Source organism: Astatotilapia calliptera, chromosome 6 (assembly GCF_964374335.1).
Source record: "Astatotilapia calliptera chromosome 6, fAstCal68.1, whole genome shotgun sequence".
Classification (NCBI taxonomy): Eukaryota; Metazoa; Chordata; class Actinopteri; order Cichliformes; family Cichlidae; genus Astatotilapia; species Astatotilapia calliptera.
The window spans coordinates 38667677-38692361 of NC_137427.1; the positions used below are offsets into that span (position 1 = coordinate 38667677).

At 40.0% G+C, this 24685-nt stretch overlaps 2 protein-coding genes and 1 long non-coding RNA gene across 4 annotated transcripts in view; 1 reads left to right on the forward strand and 2 right to left on the reverse strand.

The window, feature by feature from the left end:
- Window positions 1-21080, forward strand: part of LOC113024691 (uncharacterized) — a 48306-nt gene extending 27226 nt beyond the window's left edge. The window contains exons 7-16 of the mRNA XM_026171963.2: window positions 13131-13176; window positions 15193-15283; window positions 15398-15539; window positions 15699-15803; window positions 19211-19298; window positions 19454-19487; window positions 19748-19822; window positions 19936-20038; window positions 20186-20325; window positions 20489-21080. Of these exons, the coding sequence (XP_026027748.1) occupies window positions 13131-13176; window positions 15193-15283; window positions 15398-15539; window positions 15699-15803; window positions 19211-19298; window positions 19454-19487; window positions 19748-19822; window positions 19936-20038; window positions 20186-20325; window positions 20489-20624 (960 nt within the window). The 3' untranslated portion in view covers window positions 20625-21080. The remainder of the gene's footprint in view (window positions 1-13130; window positions 13177-15192; window positions 15284-15397; window positions 15540-15698; window positions 15804-19210; window positions 19299-19453; window positions 19488-19747; window positions 19823-19935; window positions 20039-20185; window positions 20326-20488) is intronic.
- On the reverse strand, window positions 3799-6340 carry LOC113033587 (uncharacterized). The gene is made up of 5 exons (XM_080302198.1): window positions 6247-6340; window positions 5977-6078; window positions 5028-5099; window positions 4758-4859; window positions 3799-3885 (listed from the first exon to the last, which is right to left on the reverse strand). The coding sequence occupies exons 1-5, from the start codon at window positions 6301-6303 to the stop codon at window positions 3799-3801; spliced, it is 420 nt and encodes a 139-aa protein (XP_080158324.1). The 5' UTR covers window positions 6304-6340.
- On the reverse strand, window positions 10285-12991 carry LOC145429603 (uncharacterized). 2 transcript variants are annotated; one of them, XR_013909859.1, is made up of 4 exons: window positions 11621-12991; window positions 11375-11537; window positions 11064-11256; window positions 10288-10768 (listed from the first exon to the last, which is right to left on the reverse strand). It is a non-coding gene; the product is annotated as an uncharacterized LOC145429603 (long non-coding RNA). The 2 variants fall into 2 exon arrangements; XR_013909858.1 differs by having other exon boundaries at window positions 10285-11256.
- Window positions 21081-24685: the final 3605 nt, after the last annotated feature.

Consider the following 24685-nt stretch of genomic DNA (forward strand, 5'->3'; position numbering starts at 1 on the left):
GTTTGAGGTCATTTTGCAGGGCTCCTCTTGTTCCTCCTTGCACAAAGGTGGAGGTAGCGGTCCTGCTGCTGGGTTGTTGCCCTCCTATGGCCTACTCCACATCCAGGTAGCACCTCCATGCTCTGGACACTACACTAACAGACACAGCAAACCTTCTTGCCACAGCTCACATTGATGTGCTACGCTAGATGAGCTGCACTACCTGAGCCCCTTGTGTGGGTTGTAGACTGTCTCATGCTACCACTAAAATGAAATCACCGCCAGCATTCAAAAGTGACCATAACATCAGCCAGAAAGCATAGGTGCTGAGAAGTGGTCTGTGGTCACCACCTGCAGAACCAGTCCTTTATTATGGTGAATTGACTATAATTTCCACTTGTTGTCTACTCTATTTGCAAAACAGCATGTGAAACTGGTTGTCAGTGTTACTTCCTAAGTGAACAGTTTGATTTCACAGAAGTGTGACTGACTTGGAGTAACATCGCATTGTTTAAGTGTTCCATTTATTATTTTGAGCAGTTTATGTTATGGAATGGGGAATTGAGGACAATCCCAAGTATACCATTTTTACAAGGTCCTGCACCAATGAGGTAATACTGCATTTCTTTAATTAGACGTGACCACCCATTAATTAAAAAGGGAGCAGTGTTCATTTCAGCACGTCTTAACTTGTTGAACTCTATTAATGCTTTTTACTATACACTGTACCTATTCACTAAATGTCTCACCTTTGCACTTAAAGCCAAGCCACTTGAGGGAGGAAACCGGTCCCACACACTGAATGCACTTGTCCAAAGATGATATTGTTGTGCACACCAGACGATGATTGTGACACTGTTAGCAAAATATTGCAACATTTATTTGTTTTGGACAGTTGGAAAGGTGTGTTTTCAATTCAGTTGCAGATATCAACTAATAAACTTCGTCCATGTAAATCACATCACACCCAGGTGACTGCCAAACACACACACACACAGCATCCATAAAGAATGATGATAGATTAAATTATTAGTTCATTAAGTGGTACACTGGATTATATTTACCCTTTCAGGCTCTGGATGTTTCAGGTCCAGATCATTGTTTGGAAAGCTGTTTGGTTGTGGCTTTAGGCAGCTCACAGTCTTCTGAATCTGGCTGGTCTCAGTCTTCGTGTGTAACAGATAGAGAATGAAGACAAAAGAACAGTAATCTGACAGTTACTAAAAATGCATCACTCAAGAGGATGAATAGACCATTTCACTATTGGCAAATAGCGTAAGGTACACATCGTGCATGAGAAACATTCATTAAAATCTGTCCTAGGTCAATGTTACCTCTTCAAAATCTTGCACTGAAGAAGAATGCATGGCTTCTGAGCCTTGCTGAGGCATTTCTTCATCAAGATCCTGCAACAAAGAAAAGATGGCACAAAGATTAGACCAAGTGCTCTTCTTGCAACTGTACTGGGCAGGCCTGTGCTTCTGTCTTTAATTTGCATGTGTGTGTGTGTGTGTGTGTGTGTGTGTGTGTGTGTGTGGGGGGGGGGGGGGGGGGGGGGGGGGGCTTTCCACTCAAGAAATGTTTTCTTCTGAAAAAAATACTGGCTACAATAATTAACAACTGATTCCTTTGCAATCATCCATCCTCTTCCACTTATCCTTATCAGGATTGTGGGGTAGCAGTTTTGGGGCCTATACCAGCTACCATAGGGCAGTACAACCTGGACAGATCACCAGTCTAACATGGAAGGACAAGCATTTGCATTCACACCAAAGGGCAGTTTTGAATCACCAGTTAACCTAACCCCATAAGCTACATCTTTGGACTGTGGGAAGAAGCCAGAGTACACAGCCAGAGAGAGCCCATGCATTACAGCAGTAAAAAGTGCCTAAAACAAGTTAAGTTGTATAGTACTATCTATCTTAATGTTCAAGCCTGAGTTTCAAACCACATAGAAACAAAGCACATGTAGTCAGTTCTGCATGCTGTAGGTCAAACTGTCAAGAAATACGAGAAGACCCCTCCTAAAACCAGAGTGATGTCACCATGAAGCAAACTTTGACAGAGTCTCCCAATAACAGTGTGGTCCTCCTAAGTCACATTTGGGTGGTTAACACACACACACACACACACACACACACACACTCAGATGTTATCCAGACTTGCACTTTGAAACAATGAAAAGGACCTACAAGCCACAGTCCATGTAAATCACATCACACCCAGGTGACTGCCAAACACAAACACACACACAGCATCCATAAAGAATGATGATAGATTAAATTATTAGTTCATTAAGTGGTACACTGGATTATATTTACCCTTTCAGGCTCTGGATGTTTCAGGTCCAGATCATTGTTTGGAAAGCTGTTTGGTTGCGGCTTTAGGCAGCTCACAGTCTTCTGAATCTGGCTGGTCTCAGTCTTCGTGTGTAACAGATAGAGAATGAAGACAAAAGAACAGTAATCTGACAGTTACTAAAAATGCATCACTCAAGAGGATGAATAGACCATTTCACTATCGGCAAATAGCGTAAGGTACACATCGTGCATGAGAAACATTCATTAAAATCTGTCCTAGGTCAATGTTACCTCTTCAAAATCTTGCACTGAAGAAGAATGCATGGCTTCTGAGCCTTGCTGAGGCATTTCTTCATCAAGATCCTGCAACAAAGAAAAGATGGCACAAAGATTAGACCAAGTGCTCTTCTTGCAACTGTACTGGGCAGTCCTGTGCTTCTGTCTTTAATTTGCATGTGTGTGTGTGTGTGTGTGTGTGTGGGGGGGGGGGGGGGGCTTTCCACTCAAGAAATGTTTTCTTCTGAAAAAAATACTGGCTACAATAATTAACAACTGATTCCTTTGCAATCATCCATCCTCTTCCACTTATCCTTATCAGGATTGTGGGGTAGCAGTTTTGGGGCCTATACCAGCTACCATAGGGCAGTACAACCTGGACAGATCGCCAGTCTAACATGGAAGGACAAGCATTTGCATTCACACCAAAGGGCAGTTTTGAATCACCAGTTAACCTAACCCCATAAGCTACATCATTGGACTGTGGGAAGAAGCCAGAGTACACAGCCAGAGAGAGCCCATGCATTACAGCAGTAAAAAGTGCCTAAAACAAGTTAAGAAGTTGTATAGTACTATCTATCTTAATGTTCAAGCCTGAGTTTCAAAAAATTTCAACATAGAAACAAAGCACATGCAGTCAGCTCTGCATGCTGTAGGTCAAACTGTCAAGACATACGAGAAGACCCCTCCTAAAACCAGAGTGATGTCACCATGAAGCAAACTTTGACGGAGTCCCCCAATAACAGTGTGGTCCTCCTAAGTCACATTTGGGTGGTTAACACACACACACACACACACACACACACACTCAGATGTTATCCAGACTTGCACTTTGAAACAATGAAAAGGACCTACAAGCCACGGTCCATGTAAATCACATCACACCCAGGTGACTGCCAAACACACACACACACACACACAGCATCCATAAAGAATGATGATAGATTAAATTATTAGTTCATTAAGTGGTACACTGGATTATATTTACCCTTTCAGGCTCTGGATGTTTCAGGTCCAGATCATTGTTTGGAAAGCTGTTTGGTTGTGGCTTTAGGCAGCTCACAGTCTTCTGAATCTGGCTGGTCTCAGTCTTCGTGTGTAACAGATAGAGAATGAAGACAAAAGAACAGTAATCTGACAGTTACTAAAAATGCATCACTCAAGAGGATGAATAGACCATTTCACTATCGGCAAATAGCGTAAGGTACACATCGTGCATGAGAAACATTCATTAAAATCTGTCCTAGGTCAATGTTACCTCTTCAAAATCTTGCACTGAAGAAGAATGCATGGCTTCTGAGCCTTGCTGAGGCATTTCTTCATCAAGATCCTGCAACAAAGAAAAGATGGCACAAAGATTAGACCAAGTGCTCTTCTTGCAACTGTACTGGGCAGTCCTGTGCTTCTGTCTTTAATTTGCATGTGTGTGTGTGTGTGTGGGGGGGGGGGGGGGCTTTCCACTCAAGAAATGTTTTCTTCTGAAAAAAATACTGGCTACAATAATTAACAACTGATTCCTTTGCAATCATCCATCCTCTTCCACTTATCCTTATCAGGATTGTGGGGTAGCAGTTTTGGGGCCTATACCAGCTACCATAGGGCAGTACAACCTGGACAGATCGCCAGTCTAACATGGAAGGACAAGCATTTGCATTCACACCAAAGGGCAGTTTTGAATCACCAGTTAACCTAACCCCATAAGCTACATCTTTGGACTGTGGGAAGAAGCCAGAGTACACAGCCAGAGAGAGCCCATGCATTACAGCAGTAAAAAGTGCCTAAAACAAGTTAAGAAGTTGTATAGTACTATCTATCTTAATGTTCAAGCCTGAGTTTCAAAAAATTTCAACATAGAAACAAAGCACATGCAGTCAGCTCTGCATGCTGTAGGTCAAACTGTCAAGACATACGAGAAGACCCCTCCTAAAACCAGAGTGATGTCACCATGAAGCAAACTTTGACGGAGTCCCCCAATAACAGTGTGGTCCTCCTAAGTCACATTTGGGTGGTTAACACACACACACACACTCAGATGTTATCCAGACTTGCACTTTGAAACAATGAAAAGGACCTACAAGCCACGGTCCATGTAAATCACATCACACCCAGGTGACTGCCAAACACACACACACACGGCATCCATAAAGAATGATGATAGATTAAATTATTAGTTCATTAAGTGGTACACTGGATTATATTTACCCTTTCAGGCTCTGGATGTTTCAGGTCCAGATCATTGTTTGGAAAGCTGTTTGGTTGCGGCTTTAGGCAGCTCACAGTCTTCTGAATCTGGCTGGTCTCAGTCTTCGTGTGTAACAGATAGAGAATGAAGACAAAAGAACAGTAATCTGACAGTTACTAAAAATGCATCACTCAAGAGGATGAATAGACCATTTCACTATCGGCAAATAGCGTAAGGTACACATCGTGCATGAGAAACATTCATTAAAATCTGTCCTAGGTCAATGTTACCTCTTCAAAATCTTGCACTGAAGAAGAATGCATGGCTTCTGAGCCTTGCTGAGGCATTTCTTCATCAAGATCCTGCAACAAAGAAAAGATGGCACAAAGATTAGACCAAGTGCTCTTCTTGCAACTGTACTGGGCAGTCCTGTGCTTCTGTCTTTAATTTGCATGTGTGTGTGTGTGGGGGGGGGGGGGGGGGGGGGCCTTTCCACTCAAGAAATGTTTTCTTCTGAAAAAAATACTGGCTACAATAATTAACAACTGATTCCTTTGCAATCATCCATCCTCTTCCACTTATCCTTATCAGGATTGTGGGGTAGCAGTTTTGGGGCCTATACCAGCTACCATAGGGCAGTACAACCTGGACAGATCGCCAGTCTAACATGGAAGGACAAGCATTTGCATTCACACCAAAGGGCAGTTTTGAATCACCAGTTAACCTAACCCCATAAGCTACATCTTTGGACTGTGGGAAGAAGCCAGAGTACACAGCCAGAGAGAGCCCATGCATTACAGCAGTAAAAAGTGCCTAAAACAAGTTAAGAAGTTGTATAGTACTATCTATCTTAATGTTCAAGCCTGAGTTTCAAAAAATTTCAACATAGAAACAAAGCACATGCAGTCAGCTCTGCATGCTGTAGGTCAAACTGTCAAGACATACGAGAAGACCCCTCCTAAAACCAGAGTGATGTCACCATGAAGCAAACTTTGACGGAGTCCCCCAATAACAGTGTGGTCCTCCTAAGTCACATTTGGGTGGTTAACACACACACACACACACTCAGATGTTATCCAGACTTGCACTTTGAAACAATGAAAAGGACCTACAAGCCACGGTCCATGTAAATCACATCACACCCAGGTGACTGCCAAACACACACACACACGGCATCCATAAAGAATGATGATAGATTAAATTATTAGTTCATTAAGTGGTACACTGGATTATATTTACCCTTTCAGGCTCTGGATGTTTCAGGTCCAGATCATTGTTTGGAAAGCTGTTTGGTTGCGGCTTTAGGCAGCTCACAGTCTTCTGAATCTGGCTGGTCTCAGTCTTCGTGTGTAACAGATAGAGAATGAAGACAAAAGAACAGTAATCTGACAGTTACTAAAAATGCATCACTCAAGAGGATGAATAGACCATTTCACTATTGGCAAATAGCGTAAGGTACACATCGTGCATGAGAAACATTCATTAAAATCTGTCCTAGGTCAATGTTACCTCTTCAAAATCTTGCACTGAAGAAGAATGCATGGCTTCTGAGCCTTGCTGAGGCATTTCTTCATCAAGATCCTGCAACAAAGAAAAGATGGCACAAAGATTAGACCAAGTGCTCTTCTTGCAACTGTACTGGGCAGTCCTGTGCTTCTGTCTTTAATTTGCATGTGTGTGTGTGTGTGGGGGGGGGGGGGGGGGGCTTTCCACTCAAGAAATGTTTTCTTCTGAAAAAAATACTGGCTACAATAATTAACAACTGATTCCTTTGCAATCATCCATCCTCTTCCACTTATCCTTATCAGGATTGTGGGGTAGCAGTTTTGGGGCCTATACCAGCTACCATAGGGCAGTACAACCTGGACAGATCGCCAGTCTAACATGGAAGGACAAGCATTTGCATTCACACCAAAGGGCAGTTTTGAATCACCAGTTAACCTAACCCCATAAGCTACATCTTTGGACTGTGGGAAGAAGCCAGAGTACACAGCCAGAGAGAGCCCATGCATTACAGCAGTAAAAAGTGCCTAAAACAAGTTAAGAAGTTGTATAGTACTATCTATCTTAATGTTCAAGCCTGAGTTTCAAAAAATTTCAACATAGAAACAAAGCACATGCAGTCAGCTCTGCATGCTGTAGGTCAAACTGTCAAGACATACGAGAAGACCCCTCCTAAAACCAGAGTGATGTCACCATGAAGCAAACTTTGACGGAGTCCCCCAATAACAGTGTGGTCCTCCTAAGTCACATTTGGGTGGTTAACACACACACACACACACACTCAGATGTTATCCAGACTTGCACTTTGAAACAATGAAAAGGACCTACAAGCCACGGTCCATGTAAATCACATCACACCCAGGTGACTGCCAAACACACACACACACAGCATCCATAAAGAATGATGATAGATTAAATTATTAGTTCATTAAGTGGTACACTGGATTATATTTACCCTTTCAGGCTCTGGATGTTTCAGGTCCAGATCATTGTTTGGAAAGCTGTTTGGTTGTGGCTTTAGGCAGCTCACAGTCTTCTGAATCTGGCTGGTCTCAGTCTTCGTGTGTAACAGATAGAGAATGAAGACAAAAGAACAGTAATCTGACAGTTACTAAAAATGCATCACTCAAGAGGATGAATAGACCATTTCACTATCGGCAAATAGCGTAAGGTACACATCGTGCATGAGAAACATTCATTAAAATCTGTCCTAGGTCAATGTTACCTCTTCAAAATCTTGCACTGAAGAAGAATGCATGGCTTCTGAGCCTTGCTGAGGCATTTCTTCATCAAGATCCTGCAACAAAGAAAAGATGGCACAAAGATTAGACCAAGTGCTCTTCTTGCAACTGTACTGGGCAGTCCTGTGCTTCTGTCTTTAATTTGCATGTGTGTGTGTGTGTGTGGGGGGGGGGGGGGGGGCTTTCCACTCAAGAAATGTTTTCTTCTGAAAAAAATACTGGCTACAATAATTAACAACTGATTCCTTTGCAATCATCCATCCTCTTCCACTTATCCTTATCAGGATTGTGGGGTAGCAGTTTTGGGGCCTATACCAGCTACCATAGGGCAGTACAACCTGGACAGATCACCAGTCTAACATGGAAGGACAAGCATTTGCATTCACACCAAAGGGCAGTTTTGAATCACCAGTTAACCTAACCCCATAAGCTACATCTTTGGACTGTGGGAAGAAGCCAGAGTACACAGCCAGAGAGAGCCCATGCATTACAGCAGTAAAAAGTGCCTAAAACAAGTTAAGAAGTTGTATAGTACTATCTATCTTAATGTTCAAGCCTGAGTTTCAAAAAATTTCAACATAGAAACAAAGCACATGCAGTCAGCTCTGCATGCTGTAGGTCAAACTGTCAAGACATACGAGAAGACCCCTCCTAAAACCAGAGTGATGTCACCATGAAGCAAACTTTGACGGAGTCCCCCAATAACAGTGTGGTCCTCCTAAGTCACATTTGGGTGGTTAACACACACACACACACACACACACACTCAGATGTTATCCAGACTTGCACTTTGAAACAATGAAAAGGACCTACAAGCCACGGTCCATGTAAATCACATCACACCCAGGTGACTGCCAAACACACACACACACGGCATCCATAAAGAATGATGATAGATTAAATTATTAGTTCATTAAGTGGTACACTGGATTATATTTACCCTTTCAGGCTCTGGATGTTTCAGGTCCAGATCATTGTTTGGAAAGCTGTTTGGTTGCGGCTTTAGGCAGCTCACAGTCTTCTGAATCTGGCTGGTCTCAGTCTTCGTGTGTAACAGATAGAGAATGAAGACAAAAGAACAGTAATCTGACAGTTACTAAAAATGCATCACTCAAGAGGATGAATAGACCATTTCACTATCGGCAAATAGCGTAAGGTACACATCGTGCATGAGAAACATTCATTAAAATCTGTCCTAGGTCAATGTTACCTCTTCAAAATCTTGCACTGAAGAAGAATGCATGGCTTCTGAGCCTTGCTGAGGCATTTCTTCATCAAGATCCTGCAACAAAGAAAAGATGGCACAAAGATTAGACCAAGTGCTCTTCTTGCAACTGTACTGGGCAGTCCTGTGCTTCTGTCTTTAATTTGCATGTGTGTGTGTGGGGGGGGGGGGGGGGGGGGGGCTTTCCACTCAAGAAATGTTTTCTTCTGAAAAAAATACTGGCTACAATAATTAACAACTGATTCCTTTGCAATCATCCATCCTCTTCCACTTATCCTTATCAGGATTGTGGGGTAGCAGTTTTGGGGCCTATACCAGCTACCATAGGGCAGTACAACCTGGACAGATCGCCAGTCTAACATGGAAGGACAAGCATTTGCATTCACACCAAAGGGCAGTTTTGAATCACCAGTTAACCTAACCCCATAAGCTACATCTTTGGACTGTGGGAAGAAGCCAGAGTACACAGCCAGAGAGAGCCCATGCATTACAGCAGTAAAAAGTGCCTAAAACAAGTTAAGAAGTTGTATAGTACTATCTATCTTAATGTTCAAGCCTGAGTTTCAAAAAATTTCAACATAGAAACAAAGCACATGCAGTCAGCTCTGCATGCTGTAGGTCAAACTGTCAAGACATACGAGAAGACCCCTCCTAAAACCAGAGTGATGTCACCATGAAGCAAACTTTGACGGAGTCCCCCAATAACAGTGTGGTCCTCCTAAGTCACATTTGGGTGGTTAACACACACACACACACACACTCAGATGTTATCCAGACTTGCACTTTGAAACAATGAAAAGGACCTACAAGCCACGGTCCATGTAAATCACATCACACCCAGGTGACTGCCAAACACACACACACACAGCATCCATAAAGAATGATGATAGATTAAATTATTAGTTCATTAAGTGGTACACTGGATTATATTTACCCTTTCAGGCTCTGGATGTTTCAGGTCCAGATCATTGTTTGGAAAGCTGTTTGGTTGCGGCTTTAGGCAGCTCACAGTCTTCTGAATCTGGCTGGTCTCAGTCTTCGTGTGTAACAGATAGAGAATGAATATACAGTGCATTTTTGAAGAGGCTTTTGAAACATTAAATAAACTGTATGAGAAAGATAAGTTTCAAGCTATTGTCTTTAAAATATTCACTGTCATGTATAGAGAATTTAAGGCCCTATGATTAAGAGACAAATAGTCAGTGTGATTTCTTTATTTTTTAAGCCATTGCTAAAGGAGTAAAACAATCACCTGTAGCAGCAACGAACTGTCACTAGGGCCCATTTATCTTCAAGGGACAAAATTTAAAATGAATCTAACTAAAGAGGCTACACAGCAAAATCTCCAGTGTTAAATTAACACTAGAGAGTGTCTATATGGGTCCACACAACACTGTTGAGTGTTGAATTAACACTTTTGACAGTGTTATATGTTTAAAAGTAACCTAGTCAGTTTTGAAGATTAACAAAGACTAACACTGAGCAGTGCTGATTTTCTAACACTGGAATATTTCTAACATTTTGAGTTATTTTCCAGTGTTAGAAAATCAGCACTGCTCAGTGTTAGCCATTGTTAATCTTCAAAACTGACTAGGTTACTTTTAAACATATAACACTGTCAAAAGTGTTAATTTAACACTCAACAGTGTTGTATTTAACACTCAGAGGTGTGGACCCTTATAGACACTCTCCAGTGTTAATTTAACACTGGAGATTTTGCTGTGTAGAATCACATTAAACATCAATCACTGTTAAAATTTAGAAACCGAAAGCCATTTTTTATTTCTGCATACCTGCTGATATTTTTTTAGTGCTTTTAGAGGGCTTTGATGTGGCAGCCATCACAATTGCCTGTTTTCCATTAGTACCTACCCCTGTTTTTCCAGTAGGTTATAGTACCATGTAGTTTTTCAGTAACTACTGCACCAAGGTTCCAAGTGATCCAAAGTGATCAGAAAATTTGACATAGACTGAATGCCACCAGGTGGCTGGTCAATGGTGTCACTCGATAAGTTATGAGTGCGCCTCCTTCGTGAAAATCCAAGCCATCATTTTTGAAACTCTGAAATGTTTGAAATAGCGACCAAAATTAACAGCGTGATCCCTGAATTGAACACTAAAGTATAGACTGAGCAGCAGGCATTTTGTCACCTTGACGTCCATGCTTGCTGTGGCATTTATATCACTGGATGCTCGGCTGCATTGCTATAGTTACCCCAGGCACAGTAGGTGATACTCAATTTCAGTGAAAAACTAGATGCCCTAAGTCACGTTAAGCCAATTTGAGTAGGTACAAATGTAAAAATGGCTTAGGGTATGCAATTTATCAGTTCCAAAAAGTACAATTGTAGAAATACCTTGCATCTCCAGAGCCAATCCGAGTCACCATAATTATAGTCTATTTCTTCGCCTGGACTTATGTCTCTGCTTGCAAATAAGCATAGATGGGGCTTTCCATTGATATTTAATATTTTCATCTTAGCACTTGGACTGATGTGGTTGTCGTTGACAAGTCTGCCTAATGACCCATCTTCTTGAGATGCATCCACACTGTGGGGTTAGGCAAAAAAGTATTAGCTTAACTAGTTAGTTAGGAAGCTTTTTTTTTCATAAATCAAAAGCAATGTCTCATTTAATCTTAATCAAACTACACTGATATAATACGCACCACCAGAGTTTTCCATCAAACTTGAATTCAAACATGAACACCTTCAGGCTGTCATGATAAACTCTGTGTCTCCGCTCACATTCTTCTTTTGTTATGAGTTTACCTCTGTATTCCAAAAGAAAGTCTCCTTTTTGGAATGGAACAGTCGTGAAAATGCCCCGACCTGAATTGCAGAGGCATACCAAGTGAGTGACAAAAGACAAAGTGACAAACTCCAAATCTAATCCAAACTAAAGACCAACTTACCTTTGAAGGCATTTATGTAGTGGATATCAAGTCCCAGTTTGTCCCTTCCAGCAGAAACATGACAGACTGCATCCTCCCGTGGAGGAATGCGTCTCCTTCGCATGTTCTCCTGTACGATTGGCTGTATTACCAAAGCATATAAAGTATTACGATTATCGTCATCATTGTCATCATCATCAGTAGTAGCAGAACTAGCAGTAGTGTAGTTTACAGCATAAACACAGCTGACTTATTCATAGTGCTAATTTATGCCTTCTTTTAAAATGTTAAAGGCCTAGTACTCAAAATGGCGACATGTGACATTTCTGTAATGGCGACTGCAGAGAGTGATACAAGTACTGAGAAAGCTTAGGCATCAAAACTGTAAGAAGTTTTTTCTTCAGGCATATAAATAAATACACGACTAAATACACTTATACCCTTGCTTTTATTTTAGGGCTGTCAGCAGAATGACAGACATTGGACAAACTGCCCGAAATTAGCTAACAGCGACATCAGGGATTTTGACTCAGACTGCGCTGGTTTAATTGTTAATCGCGTTAGTCGCGATGTCGGCATTAACACGTTTAAGCCACAATAATGCTTTAACACCGAGTAAATCCTAACACGGGTTAGCCCGCTTTATCGCGTTGACGCGGTTAGTCGTCAGCCCTATTTTATTTACTCAATGACAAACGCTGGGGCCGTTTTACTTCTTCAAAGACTCACTAACAGTCCATAAAGCATAAATTAAACCAGTTTAATATAGGCCTGTGCACCTATAATTTCATATAGTATTAAAGTCATGGTGCATTTTACATTAAAAAAGGCTTACCTTTGTGTTTTTAATCCGTCTTCGTATTGCCGTCGACATACACTTGTTAAAGGGCACGCGCGCGAAAGTTGTGGCGCCGTTTCCTGTAGGTACCGCCTATATATATAGCCTACCAATCACAATGACTTCCGGCCGTGTGTATTGAAAATGTGTATTAAATTGCAGTACCTACACACATCCACTCTAACTCGAAACGTCGCTGTGCAATACACTGGAATACACAAAAATCAGGTGAGGGGTATAGGTGGACTTTTAAGAAAATCAGAAAATCTTTTTAATTATAGTTTAATAAATGAATTTACACTACAGTTTAAGCAAATACAGGTCAAAAGATAAATAATGACCTCATAAGAAGTAGAAAAAATTATTATTTAGACACTTAAAAATGCATTTACAAGTCATGTTTTAGGGGGACACATGAATACACAGCAAAAAGTCGAAATGTCCCCGGAGCCCAGGTACAGCGCAGGTCAAATGTCAATCCATACCACATAGACGCACTCACACACACACACACACACACACACACACACACACACACACACACACACACACACACACACGCAAGGTCCAGTGATCTAGCCCAGAGATGAGCTTATATGATCCATCCTCTTTCATGTACGGCTGGCTAAATGTATTTTGAGTTAGAAACCAGTGACGTGACTGCAGTGACAGAACTTTCTGTGGTGATTTCAGGAGGAGAACACAGAAGAAATGAGGAGGATGGGGGAGTCCCTGACATGTGAGTCTGCTCATGTGTTCTTCTTCAGCTCTATCCTGCAGCCAATGTTCCCTCTAATTTTTCATGTGTCTGAGCGAACACACAAACTCCCTGAGCGGTCCCTTGGACCACTGTGAGCCACAGCAGACGTGTGCACTGTGGTCACACCAGCATCGAATCCATCCAAGTTACATGGTTTATTAAAATAATCACATTACAGCATTTACATTTATGTTACACTACTTTTACTTAACTGCTTTAGCCCACTTACAATGAAAATTAAAAAAAAATCTTGTTCATGACCTGTGTAGCATGTTAACACAACTGGAAGTAAAAATAACTTGAACTCCAATTTTGAAAACACAACTTTCTTTTTTCTTTTTTTTCTTCTTCTTCTTCTTTTTTTAAATTTTTTATAAAGCTGTGACTTGTATTATGAGTCTGTGGTCTGGGAGAGAGTCCTGTAACTCTGTCTGCAAAATACAGCATATAATGACCAATGTTGGGCAATTAATTATATAGTTACTTCTTCAAAAAAGTTACTGAGTTTTGCAAACAAAGTTTTTTGCAGCTGTTTACCTAAAAATGCAGCCAAGGCGTTTTTTTAAATAAACATTTCAAATTATTTACAGAACAATCAGCTGTTCTGCATCAAATTTGATGCCACACAAATTATTTGTGCCACTCCAAAAAGTAATTTCTGTCCACTATGAGATGAAGGAGAACAACAGCCTGATACCTGCAGGCCTGACAGCAGGAGATGTATCACTGCTGTAACACCTGTAACATTCAGCAGTGGCCTCATTGTTCTGACACACACAATAAAACTACTGACTACACTACACACTAACTACACAAGATATGGGCTAAACGTCGCAAATCTCTCACATCTCAAACACCGCCGTCACTCCTAAAACTTCCCCCTTCTTAAACCACTAAATGCCATGTTGCCATATTATTTTTGATTGGCCGACACATGGTACATTTTTTGACCAATAGGAAAGGCTGGGTTCCATCTGTCCTGCTCACATCTCCAATGGTTGTACACGTTGTCATTAACGTGGCTTCACTCCACATCAGCCACGCCGTTTTGCTCGCTAAAACACCGGTGTCGGCACATAAGGACGCTGTCATAGCCTGTCAACGACGTTGATTAGCTGCGTATATACGAATGTGAATCGCGTGATTGGCTGGACTATGGGATAAGGTGGCAGCGTTCTGATCCCATACGGGAGCAGCCAGTCACCGACTAACACTGCAAAACAGATTGTTAATGTATTTACTTTAATTTCAATTCAGGTTAGATTTTTTTTGTGCACAAAACAGATTTTTTGTGCGCAGAGACCGTGCCAGCAGTGCGCAATTGCGCACGCGCGCCCCTTAGAGGGAACATTGCTGCAGCCTTGCAATAATTTCAGTGCACAAGATGCCATCGGTCCATTTTTAGATTTAAGCCCAGTCAAATTCCAAATTTTGGACCAAATTTGCAAAATATTTAGTCATTCCCCAAAAAAGGAAGAAATATTTCTTCTCTCTAAAAGATGGTGTCTATTTCAGGAGCGTTGATCGGTATTCGATTATGTAACTCATGAATAATATGTGCTTATATATACTCATTGGCCTTTTAATTATGCACGTCTTGTAAATTTTATGTTTAGGAAGCAGCTACGTTTTCAGTTTTTTAAAATATTGTCAACAAAAGTGATCAGTCTACTTTGTTTATTACTGAGTCTGTAATAATGGCAACAGTTGTAATGATAATAATATTAATAATGATAAACAAAAAGGAAAATGCTAATCATAAATTGTTGCTGCTGGATTGTTTGCCTGTAGGAAAGCGAGTTGCTGTTTATGAAAGTCAGACGGTTGCAGCAGCACAGACAACTGAAAACAGACATTGCTACATTGGATGGTTTGGCCTAGCCAAAAACATACCTAATAAAGTGGCCAGATAGTGCGTAATAAGTAAGAATTAAGACAAAAAAATGAATGTGTCACCCCTACTCTACGCATAAAAGTGTGTGTGACCTTCTCCAGTGCAGGGCATTAAGATGTTCGAGCAAGCCCAGTACACAGAGGCGGTGGACATGTTCACAGAAGCCATCTTCTGCGACCCCAAAGATCACAGGTGAGCTGACCTGTGAACCCAGACTCCAGCTCAGACTTCAGCCTTTTTCACATCCACTTTGGTTGAGTAAAGTCTCCTGCTGCCTGTGTGTTCGTGTCTCTTCTTGTGCCTCAGGTTATATGGAAATCGGTCGTACTGTCACTGGTTTCTGGAGCGGTACTCCTCAGCTCTGAGTGATGCTCGAAGGTCCATCCAGCTGGCTCCCGACTGGCCGAAGGGATACTTTCGTAAGGGCTGTGCTCTGGTGGGGTTAAAGGTCAGTGAGTTCTATATAACAAATAATACATTTCAATGCCAAGCAACTGTGTCTTTATTTTTATATGTTTCTGCATAAAAGATGCTACAACACTCTATCATTTTATTTCCTCCACTCCTTCTTTCACTAACTGCTGTTGCGTGTCTGTGTAAATGACAGCGGTACAGTGAAGCAGAGAAGGCCCTGGAGAAGGTGCTGGAGTTGGATCAGAATTGTAAGGAAGCATCCAAAAAACTCTTTAACTGTCGGGTCCTTCAGCTCATGGTGAGGAACGTCACGAGTGACTTCAGGGTTCTGGGGTATAACAGCTGCCTGGAAGATATTTTAAAAACTTAAATTTACAAAAACATTTCACATTCTTTAAAAAAGTATAAAACATCCTAAATTCTTGGGAACACCAGTTACTGTTGGTGCTTAGAAATGCAGACAAACCAAAGTGAGCTGTTTACTGCTGGTGTCCAACAGGACGATGGGACACGACTGAGAGAAAAAGCTCAACTCAGCTGTACATTTCCTTAAACTCCACCAGATTCCTTCATTTATTCACACAGTTTTAGATGTGTATCTGTTGTAGTTTACGTTTGAATTTCATCGAATGTGAGATTAGACATTGAACTTAGATGACTTAGAAAATAGATAAAAGCTTATTATTGTTATAAGCCAATATTCTGTAAGAATTCTTTTTTGCTGAAAATGAGCAATAAAAAGTCAATTCTGTGTTTATTAAATCAAACTGTCATTAGGACAAATCAAAAAGTCATGTTCATTTGTGGGGATTTTAACATAGATCTACTAAATCCAAACAAGCAGAGAGCGACAGAGGAATTTATTAATACAATGTATAGCTTGGGACTTTTTCCAGTGATCACTAAGCCCAGCAGGATTACAGCACAGTCGGCAACCCTAATAGACAATATATTTACTAATGAAATAGAAAATAGAACCATAAGTGGTCTCCTAATTAATGACATCAGTGATCATCTACCTGTTTTTATAGTGTATAACAGCAATTACAGGAAGGTTAAACAGCAAAACACAATAAAATACAAACGAGTGAGAACAGAAGAGTCAATAAACGCATTCAAAAGTGATTTACTCAAGCAAGAATGGGAGATGCTGTATAAGGAAAAAAATATTGATAAAGCTTATGAGATTTTTTTAGGAAAATTTAAACTGTTATATAATAGTCATTGCCCAGTAAAGAAATATAGTAAAAAACAAAAATATGCAGAGTGCCCATGGATTACAAAAGGATTGCAAAATGCATGTAAGAAGAAAAATACCTTATACGGAGAATTTATATTGAACAGAAGTACAGAAGCTGAAAATAAATACAAGAAATATAAAAATAAATTAACGAGTATTTTAAGGTCACGTAAAAAGGAATACTATGAAAAATTACTGATTATGAATAAAAATAATATTAAAGGGATCTGGAAAACATTAAATACCATCATCAAAAAGGGCTCGGGGCAGGCAGACTATCCTTCGTATTTCGCAAATAATGATAGAAATATTACTAATATGAGAGATGTGGTAAATGAGTTCAATAAATTCTTTGTAAGTGTTGGGCCAGACTTGGCTGAAACAATTCCTGATATAACAGATTCTGTAGAGAAAGAAACTAGACTCATTGACCGCAATCCTCATTCAATGTTCTTAACGGTGGTGGAAGAAATGGAAATCATTGATATTGTTGGGAAATCACAAACAAAAAACTCTACAGACTCTGACGACATTGATATGGAAATCGTTAAGAGAGTGATAGAGGGCATTTCCAAACCCTTAACACACATTTGCAATTTGTCCTTACAAACTGGTACATTCCCGACACAAATGAAAACAGCTAAAGTAACACCACTGTTTAAAAATGGTGACAGACACCAATTCACAAATTATAGGCCTGTCTCTCTACTTTCTCAGTTTTCAAAAATACTGGAAAAAGTCTTTAGTAATAGACTTGACAAATTTATAGATAAACACAAAATAATAATGGATAGTCAGTATGGTTTCAGATCAAATAGATCAACATCATTGGCATTAATGGAACTGATCGAAAATATCACTAACAATATAGATAAAAGACAATGTATAGTTAGTGTATTCATTGACCTAAAAAAAGCTTTTGACACAATTAATCATGACATATTACTTGATAAACTGGAGTACTACGGCATTAGAGGAGTGGTGTTAGAATGGGTAAAGAGTTATTTGAGAGACAGGCAGCAATTTGTGAAAATTGGGGAATATCAATCAGAGTGTATGGACATTGTTTGTGGAGTTCCGCAGGGGTCAGTATTGGGACCAAAGCTGTTTATCCTCTATATCAATGATATATGTAGAACATCAGATATACTACAGTTTATTCTATTTGCAGATGATACAAATATTTTTTGTACTGGAGAGAACTTACAGCAGCTTTTGGAAATTGTCACACAAGAAATGATTAAACTGAAAACATGGTTTGATAGAAATAAGCTATCATTAAATTTGGAAAAAACTACATTTATGTTATTCGGAAATTGTAAAAAAGATGCAGGAGCAAAATTATTAGTAAACAATGTTGAAATAGAGCAAGTTTCAGATACAAAATTTCTGGGTGTGATAATAGATAACAAAATCTGCTGGAAACCTCACATAAAGCATATACAAGCCAAACTGTCAAGAAGCATCTCCGTACTAAGTAAAGTTAAATATTTTTTGCCTTCCAAATCACTCCGGGTACTTTATTGTTCACTTATATTGCCATATTTGGAATACTGTGTGGAAATTTGGGGAAACACATATAAAACTGCACTTCAACCAATATGTAAAATTAAAAAAAAAGCAATCAGGATGATTAATAAAGCAGGATTTAGAGACCATACTAACATCATGTTTTTGAAATTAAAAATACTGAAGTTTATGGATCTTATAAAATATAAAACTGCAAAAATTATGTACAAGGCCAGATACAATATGTTACCAGGAAATATACAGAGGATGTTCTATGACAGAGAAGGAGACTATGAATTGAGGGGGAAATTGAATCTAAGGATTCTTAAAGCACGGTCAAAGGTTAAAACCTTTTGTGTCACTATTTATGGGGTAAAACTGTGGAATAGTTTTACTATAGATCTACAGCAATGCTCAGGAATTAGTAAGTTCATGAAAATACTTCGAAAACTGATTTTGGAAGAATATGATACCGATAAAGATGATCACCCATTGTATGTATAAAAATATCAAATTATATCCAAATTATATCAATCACGGTAGCCAAGTTCTCCTCGTGTATCGTGTGGAGTATGTGATGATGGGAATTAGGCGAATTATGTGGGATCAATAAGATGTTGAGCAGGGGTAGGAATTAATAAGTATGTTCATACTTCTTCCTACTCCTTTTCAGACCAAACATTGTTACATTATGTCCGACGATTTTGTTTTATTTCATTATATATTTTTTGTTTATCTGAACACATACGTCTGTGTGTGTATATCTACATATATATTCGTATCTGTAAATGAAAATATATGTAGTGTGTATATATTGTTTTTTGTTTTATATGTCTGAAACAAATAAAGATACAATACAATACAATACAAAACTCGAGCTGATGTTGCTTTCCAAGTGATGACAGTAAAATGTTTCTATTGTCTGACATAAATGATTTTTAACTTTGTTTTTGCAGGAGATGGGTTTCGATGAGGCGCAGAGCAAAGAGCTTCTACAAAAGTTCACCACTGTTCAGGCAGTCGTCAACCAATTTGAAGCCAGAAGTAAGAACTGCCTGCAATGTCACCTTTGTCCACCATGAGGCAGCACTGTTGCATAATGACAGTATTTTGTAATAAAACCAAAATTTAAGCAAGTTTAAGGAGTTTGTTTGTTTAAATCGTTTTGTGACAAAGTATTTCGTTTTTCTCTCTCGTAGCTCTGAAGCTCTTTTCTCAGCAGGACCAGAGTGGGTAGGTTATTACCTCACCCATCTATCACACATTCAGAAACCCAGAGCACCTTTCAGGGAAATCTTTGTTGTGATTTGAATGGAATGAAACACAACAAGTTTATTTTATTTCCTTCATAGAAAGAGACATGTAGATACAAGTGAGAAAATAGTTCTGCATCTTTGTCATCTGTTAACACTGAACAATAACCACACTTTCCCTTCTGTGTGGTCGCCACACTCGTTTCCTTCGCTTCTCTGTTTTTTCCTCCTGTCTTTCAGAAACTGTCGCTCTCTGTGGGTTGGAAACGTTACACAGGAAGTTACAGAGAAGGACCTCTGTGATCTCTTCAAAATGTAAAGACTGTGTGTGTGTGTGTCTCTGTGTGTCTATGAAGACATTAAAGCTTTAAAGAGTTTCCAGCAGTGATAGTTTATTAATAGTATTAACCTTTTCTGTGTGTGTTCAGCTTCGGTGAGATTGAAAGCATCAGAGTTCTTCATGAACGCTTCTGTGCCTTTGTCAACTTCAAGAACGCCAACATGGCTGCCAAAGCCCTGGACAAGCTGCAGGTGTGTGACGGGCCTAGAAACCGTCTTCATCATTGGGACTGTCTGTGTCTCGTTACGCTGATTGATACTTCTGAGTGTCAAAAAACTGAATATTGTCATGAAAATTTGTCTTAAAAAAGTTTAACTGCACTGTGTCCTTCTGTCCAGGGGGTGGAGCTCGGGGGCAACAAGCTGGTGATGAGGTACCCAGATCGCTGGATCCACAGGACTGTGTCCTCCATGCAAAGAAGCAGCAGCAGCTTGGCCTCCAACACTGCAGGAACTCAGCCAAGTTCAGCTGCCTCTGGGTACAGAGCGACTCATTAATGTGTATCTGTGGGCTTTCCAGAGAGAGGGTCCCTTACAGTGTGACACAAACAAATCACCGTAGAATAGTTTTCAGTAGTAGCTGAGAGATGTTACTTTTCTTATTGATCTCTTATCGGATCTCCTCTGCTTCTGTCCACACAGGTCCCGATGGCGGGCACCTTTAAATGGAGATGAGTGCTTTTACTGGCGGACCACAGGCTGTTTCTATGGCGACAAGTGCCGCTTCAAACACATACCAGACCAGCAAGGTCGAGACAAGAAGTCTTGGCAACCATGATGTCCCTTATCTTTTCAGCTCCTGCCCGCAAGGCACATCAAAGTCCACTTGGGAACACTGACAACTGAATGTTTGTGAAGAAACCTGAGACATGGATCACATGTGATAACCAAAGTCAGAAGATGTGACTCTGAAATAATGAAGGATGTTATGCAGACCCTGATCCGGGGAAGAATAAATCCATTTTAAAGAAAATCTTGTAGCAGAGACAGTCCTCAGTGGAAATGTATTTTTCAAGGCTTCACTTGGATTTCAGAAACAGGAGCTCCTGGTTTGTGTACAGACGCATGTCGCAGAGATTTATGGTCCAAATGTTTGGTTGAACCATGTTGGAAACACTTTAGTCCGACACTGGGACAGATTTTAAAAAGAAGTTATTTTCATATCAGTAAAATTAGATTTTGCATATAAAATGTATAAATATTTGCATAAAACAATAAAAACTGATATATGAGACCTTTTATTTTCCCTTACTGTTTGTTGTTTTAGTTTCCAGCTGCTTGCATTTGTTCTTCAGAGAAATTCTCGGGTTTGGGAGTGATGGTTTGATCTTCGCTCTGTGTTATTAAAACAGAAGACAGAGATACAGACGCTCTCATTATGTGTGTTCATGCGTATTAAACTCTTATTTTTCAGTAATGTGAGGCAGAAGAAAGCAATCCCATTGTGAGCTATTTGATTTATTGTTGAGGAGTCTACCAACCACAATCTAAACAGAAGTGGGTTTTCGTTTGTTTGTGTTGTCCGAGACCACATCCTCCTGAACAAGTGCTCTATATGTTAGCTAATTGAGTTTGCCCGGGGCAGAGTGTGCCTGCAGATGGGTTTGAATAGAGATGAAAGGAGCAGCTATGGGTTTATCAGCACCATGAGTGGATCGTTCAGTTTTCCTCCTCTCTGTCAGGTTCTTGGTATTCTGTCAGACTTGTTACTAAATTGTTTTTACTTCCGTGTACAAAATGTATAAGCTATTTTATTGCTTTCTTAATTAATGCACCTCACCCTGCAAACCGAACCTGCAATTTCATTGGACTTTGTGTTAAAGCTTCCCTTCCACTAATGTAGGTTGTTGACATTCTGTTTTATGGCTTTGTTCTGCTTGGCTCTACAGCCGTCTTTTACTTTTGATTTAGTTTGGTGACATTTTTCCTCATTTTATTGTATTTTCTTGGCTGCCGGCTATACAAGCATATTCTTATCAACTCTGCTTCTTTTTCAGTTTCAAAAAGACACATTCCACTTTCTCTTCCAGCTTTTAGTTTAGGAATCAACTCGTCCTTTGCCAGTATAATCCCTGTTTATGAACATGCTACATCTTCCTGTTTTTTGTGGTTGCTGTCCTTGCTAAATAGTAAATAGACTGGTTATTATAGTGCACTTTTCTACTCTATCAGAGCACTCAAAATGCTTCATACAATTTGCTTCGTTCACATTTGTTCAGACAAACACTTTTTTTTCAAAGCGTAAGTGCCTTCTATTCATACACATTTATACTCTGAAGGAAGTGTAAGGATATTTGGCATGCAGACTGAGAGCAGCCAGGCACCAAACCACCAACCTTCTGATGTAGATGACCCGCTCTGCATCCTGAGCTACTTTCATTTGATGACACTGTCATCTGAGCAGCTTTTCGCTATACAAATACAGGCCATTTTTACCATAACAGTGTTTTGTGAAAGGTCCAAATAAAACCAGCTGTATTCATATCTGTATAATGTATTCATTTTCATTTCAGTCAGAATCAGAGTCATTAAAAGAATAAGTAAATCTCGGGTGGACAATGACACGTGTAAATGATAATGGTCACGAGCAGCTTCATTAGTAATTAATCCTTTGAGACTGCTAAATGATGGCTTCATATTAAATACACATAATGACACCTACAGCACATCCATGCTGTCTTTCATCGGTGGCAGAGGAAGAAACCAGAGCTGTGTAGGTGATCATTTCTGGCTGAAATATATCTGCAACACTGCAGGACATCGTTATGAACACAAGAGGACACTCACACACTTCAGCAAAGGAGAGTGAGCGCATTTGTGTGTGTGTGTGTGTGTGTGTGTGTGTGTTTAGCTCACAGTCACTGAACTGAACTGTAAAAATAACATTTTCAAGATCAGAAGAAATCCTTGGTGTGAAGATTAATCTTAGATTTCAGGCAAGTATTAGTTACATCTAATGAGTGCAGAGGCTGTACTGATGTGTATCTGTCTTGATACACATGTTGCTCTGTGTAATGTTAGAAAATAAGCAGTGACAGCTGTAATGCCTTAGTAATGAGCCCACTGTGATCCTTATTACTTAAGAGTCTTTACCTTACAGTACAAAGGTCATTGAGGGGACCTTTGATTTGGTGCTTTCTAAATAAACTTGAACTGAGTTAAACTGAATCCAAAGCATTTAAAAGAATGAACAGTTCACAGGCACCAGGTGAAAATTTAAAGGAAAACTCTCCGGTATTGTGTTTCACTTTTCTTTATAGAGTCCTTGCTGAGTCAGCACATACCTGACTTAGTCTTTTCTGTTATGTGTCACCTGTTAATAAACTAATCTACACACGCTGTGGATTTCATCAGGAGGTCCCAGTGCCCTTTGCAGATCATAAGTCCGTCATCGAGCAGGTTCTTAACTGATGAGAGGTACGAACACAGTTTTGAAGAAGAACACTGATGTGGCTCTCAGACCTGCACGGAGCACAGGAACACCCACACACACACACTGATCCTTTTGGTCCTGTTGACTGTCAGGCATGTATTTTGTTTTCCTCTTTCTCTCTCAGGTGGCGAGTCTGGCTGGCTTTGTGGTTGCTCCACCTGCAAGTGAAGCCCTCGTGTTAACAGGCTCCAGCTGCCACACCAGTTACCACTTTTTTATTAACCACAGTATTCAGGGGCTGGTTTGAGCTGCAATGTTCTGTATCTGCTGGTTTCATTTTCTGATCCTGTGCTCTGGTTTGCCCCTGGTGAAAAGGTTTATGTAATCTTTGTGGCAAAAGAGAACTGTTGAGCGATTTTAGATGTTGTGGTTGCATCTTAACCGTGCAGTCCGCTAACCGAGGTAGCAGTTTAAACAGAATCAGGATTCATAACAAAGGTTTTGAACATAACTTTTGTGTGATTAAGAACTCAAAACCCCACTGCATTATTTACTCCTTTGCTGGATACTGAATCTTTTAGAAGAGTCATTTAACAGCTTTTTGGAGGCACTGCATTTGTTGGACTTGTTGGATTCAAAACATTGCTAGAGCTTTAGAAAACAATCATCTTCTACCACAGTCTCCTTGATTTTATAAAGACTTTGCACTAAAGTAACACACTGCAGCAGTGTAGGGTAATGACACTGGGTCCAGGGATTTCATCCTGAAACTTGGCAGTCAGGGTGCTGCTGCCTGTCTCCTGTAACCTTGTGCATGCTTGTGAGACACAGCAAACCTTCTTTCCCACCACATCAATATTTAAACTGCACATCAATATGTGAGATGGCAAGTATTGACGTGGCATCTTAATCTAAACTTCCTACAGAGAAATAACAAGATAACAACACATAACTCACTCTTGATTATAATAACTAAGAATTCAAGGCAGAAAGCAAGGCACATGGCTGTGGGGCTGTGACAGAGCTGGCAGAAGATCCTTAAATATTGTCTGAGTCTAGTCTCTAGTTTATGCAATCCCCAATTTCCCATCAGCTTTGCTGCATCAATTTTAACTTTGCTGGGCACTTAGTGATTCTTTCTGTTTTGTTTCCTTTTTGCATCAGGGTATTGTTTACCCTCACTTTTACCAGCCACACTACACACAGAAGTGGGGGTAACAAAACATCCCTACTTAAACTTGTTTTAAGGGTTAGCCTAGCTTGCCAAAGAACATTTTTTAGTCATTTAAAACTCTATCAGTATATTAGCTATACCTAGCATACTTTTTAGCCGTCCTACTACTGAACTGTTAGGATTCCACTCAGCAGTTATTATCTTCCTTCTGGACAAAAAAAAAGCTCTAGAGAGATTTAAACTGAACTTGAACCCATGAAACATGAAACATCTATTCATGGCCCAGTTTTCA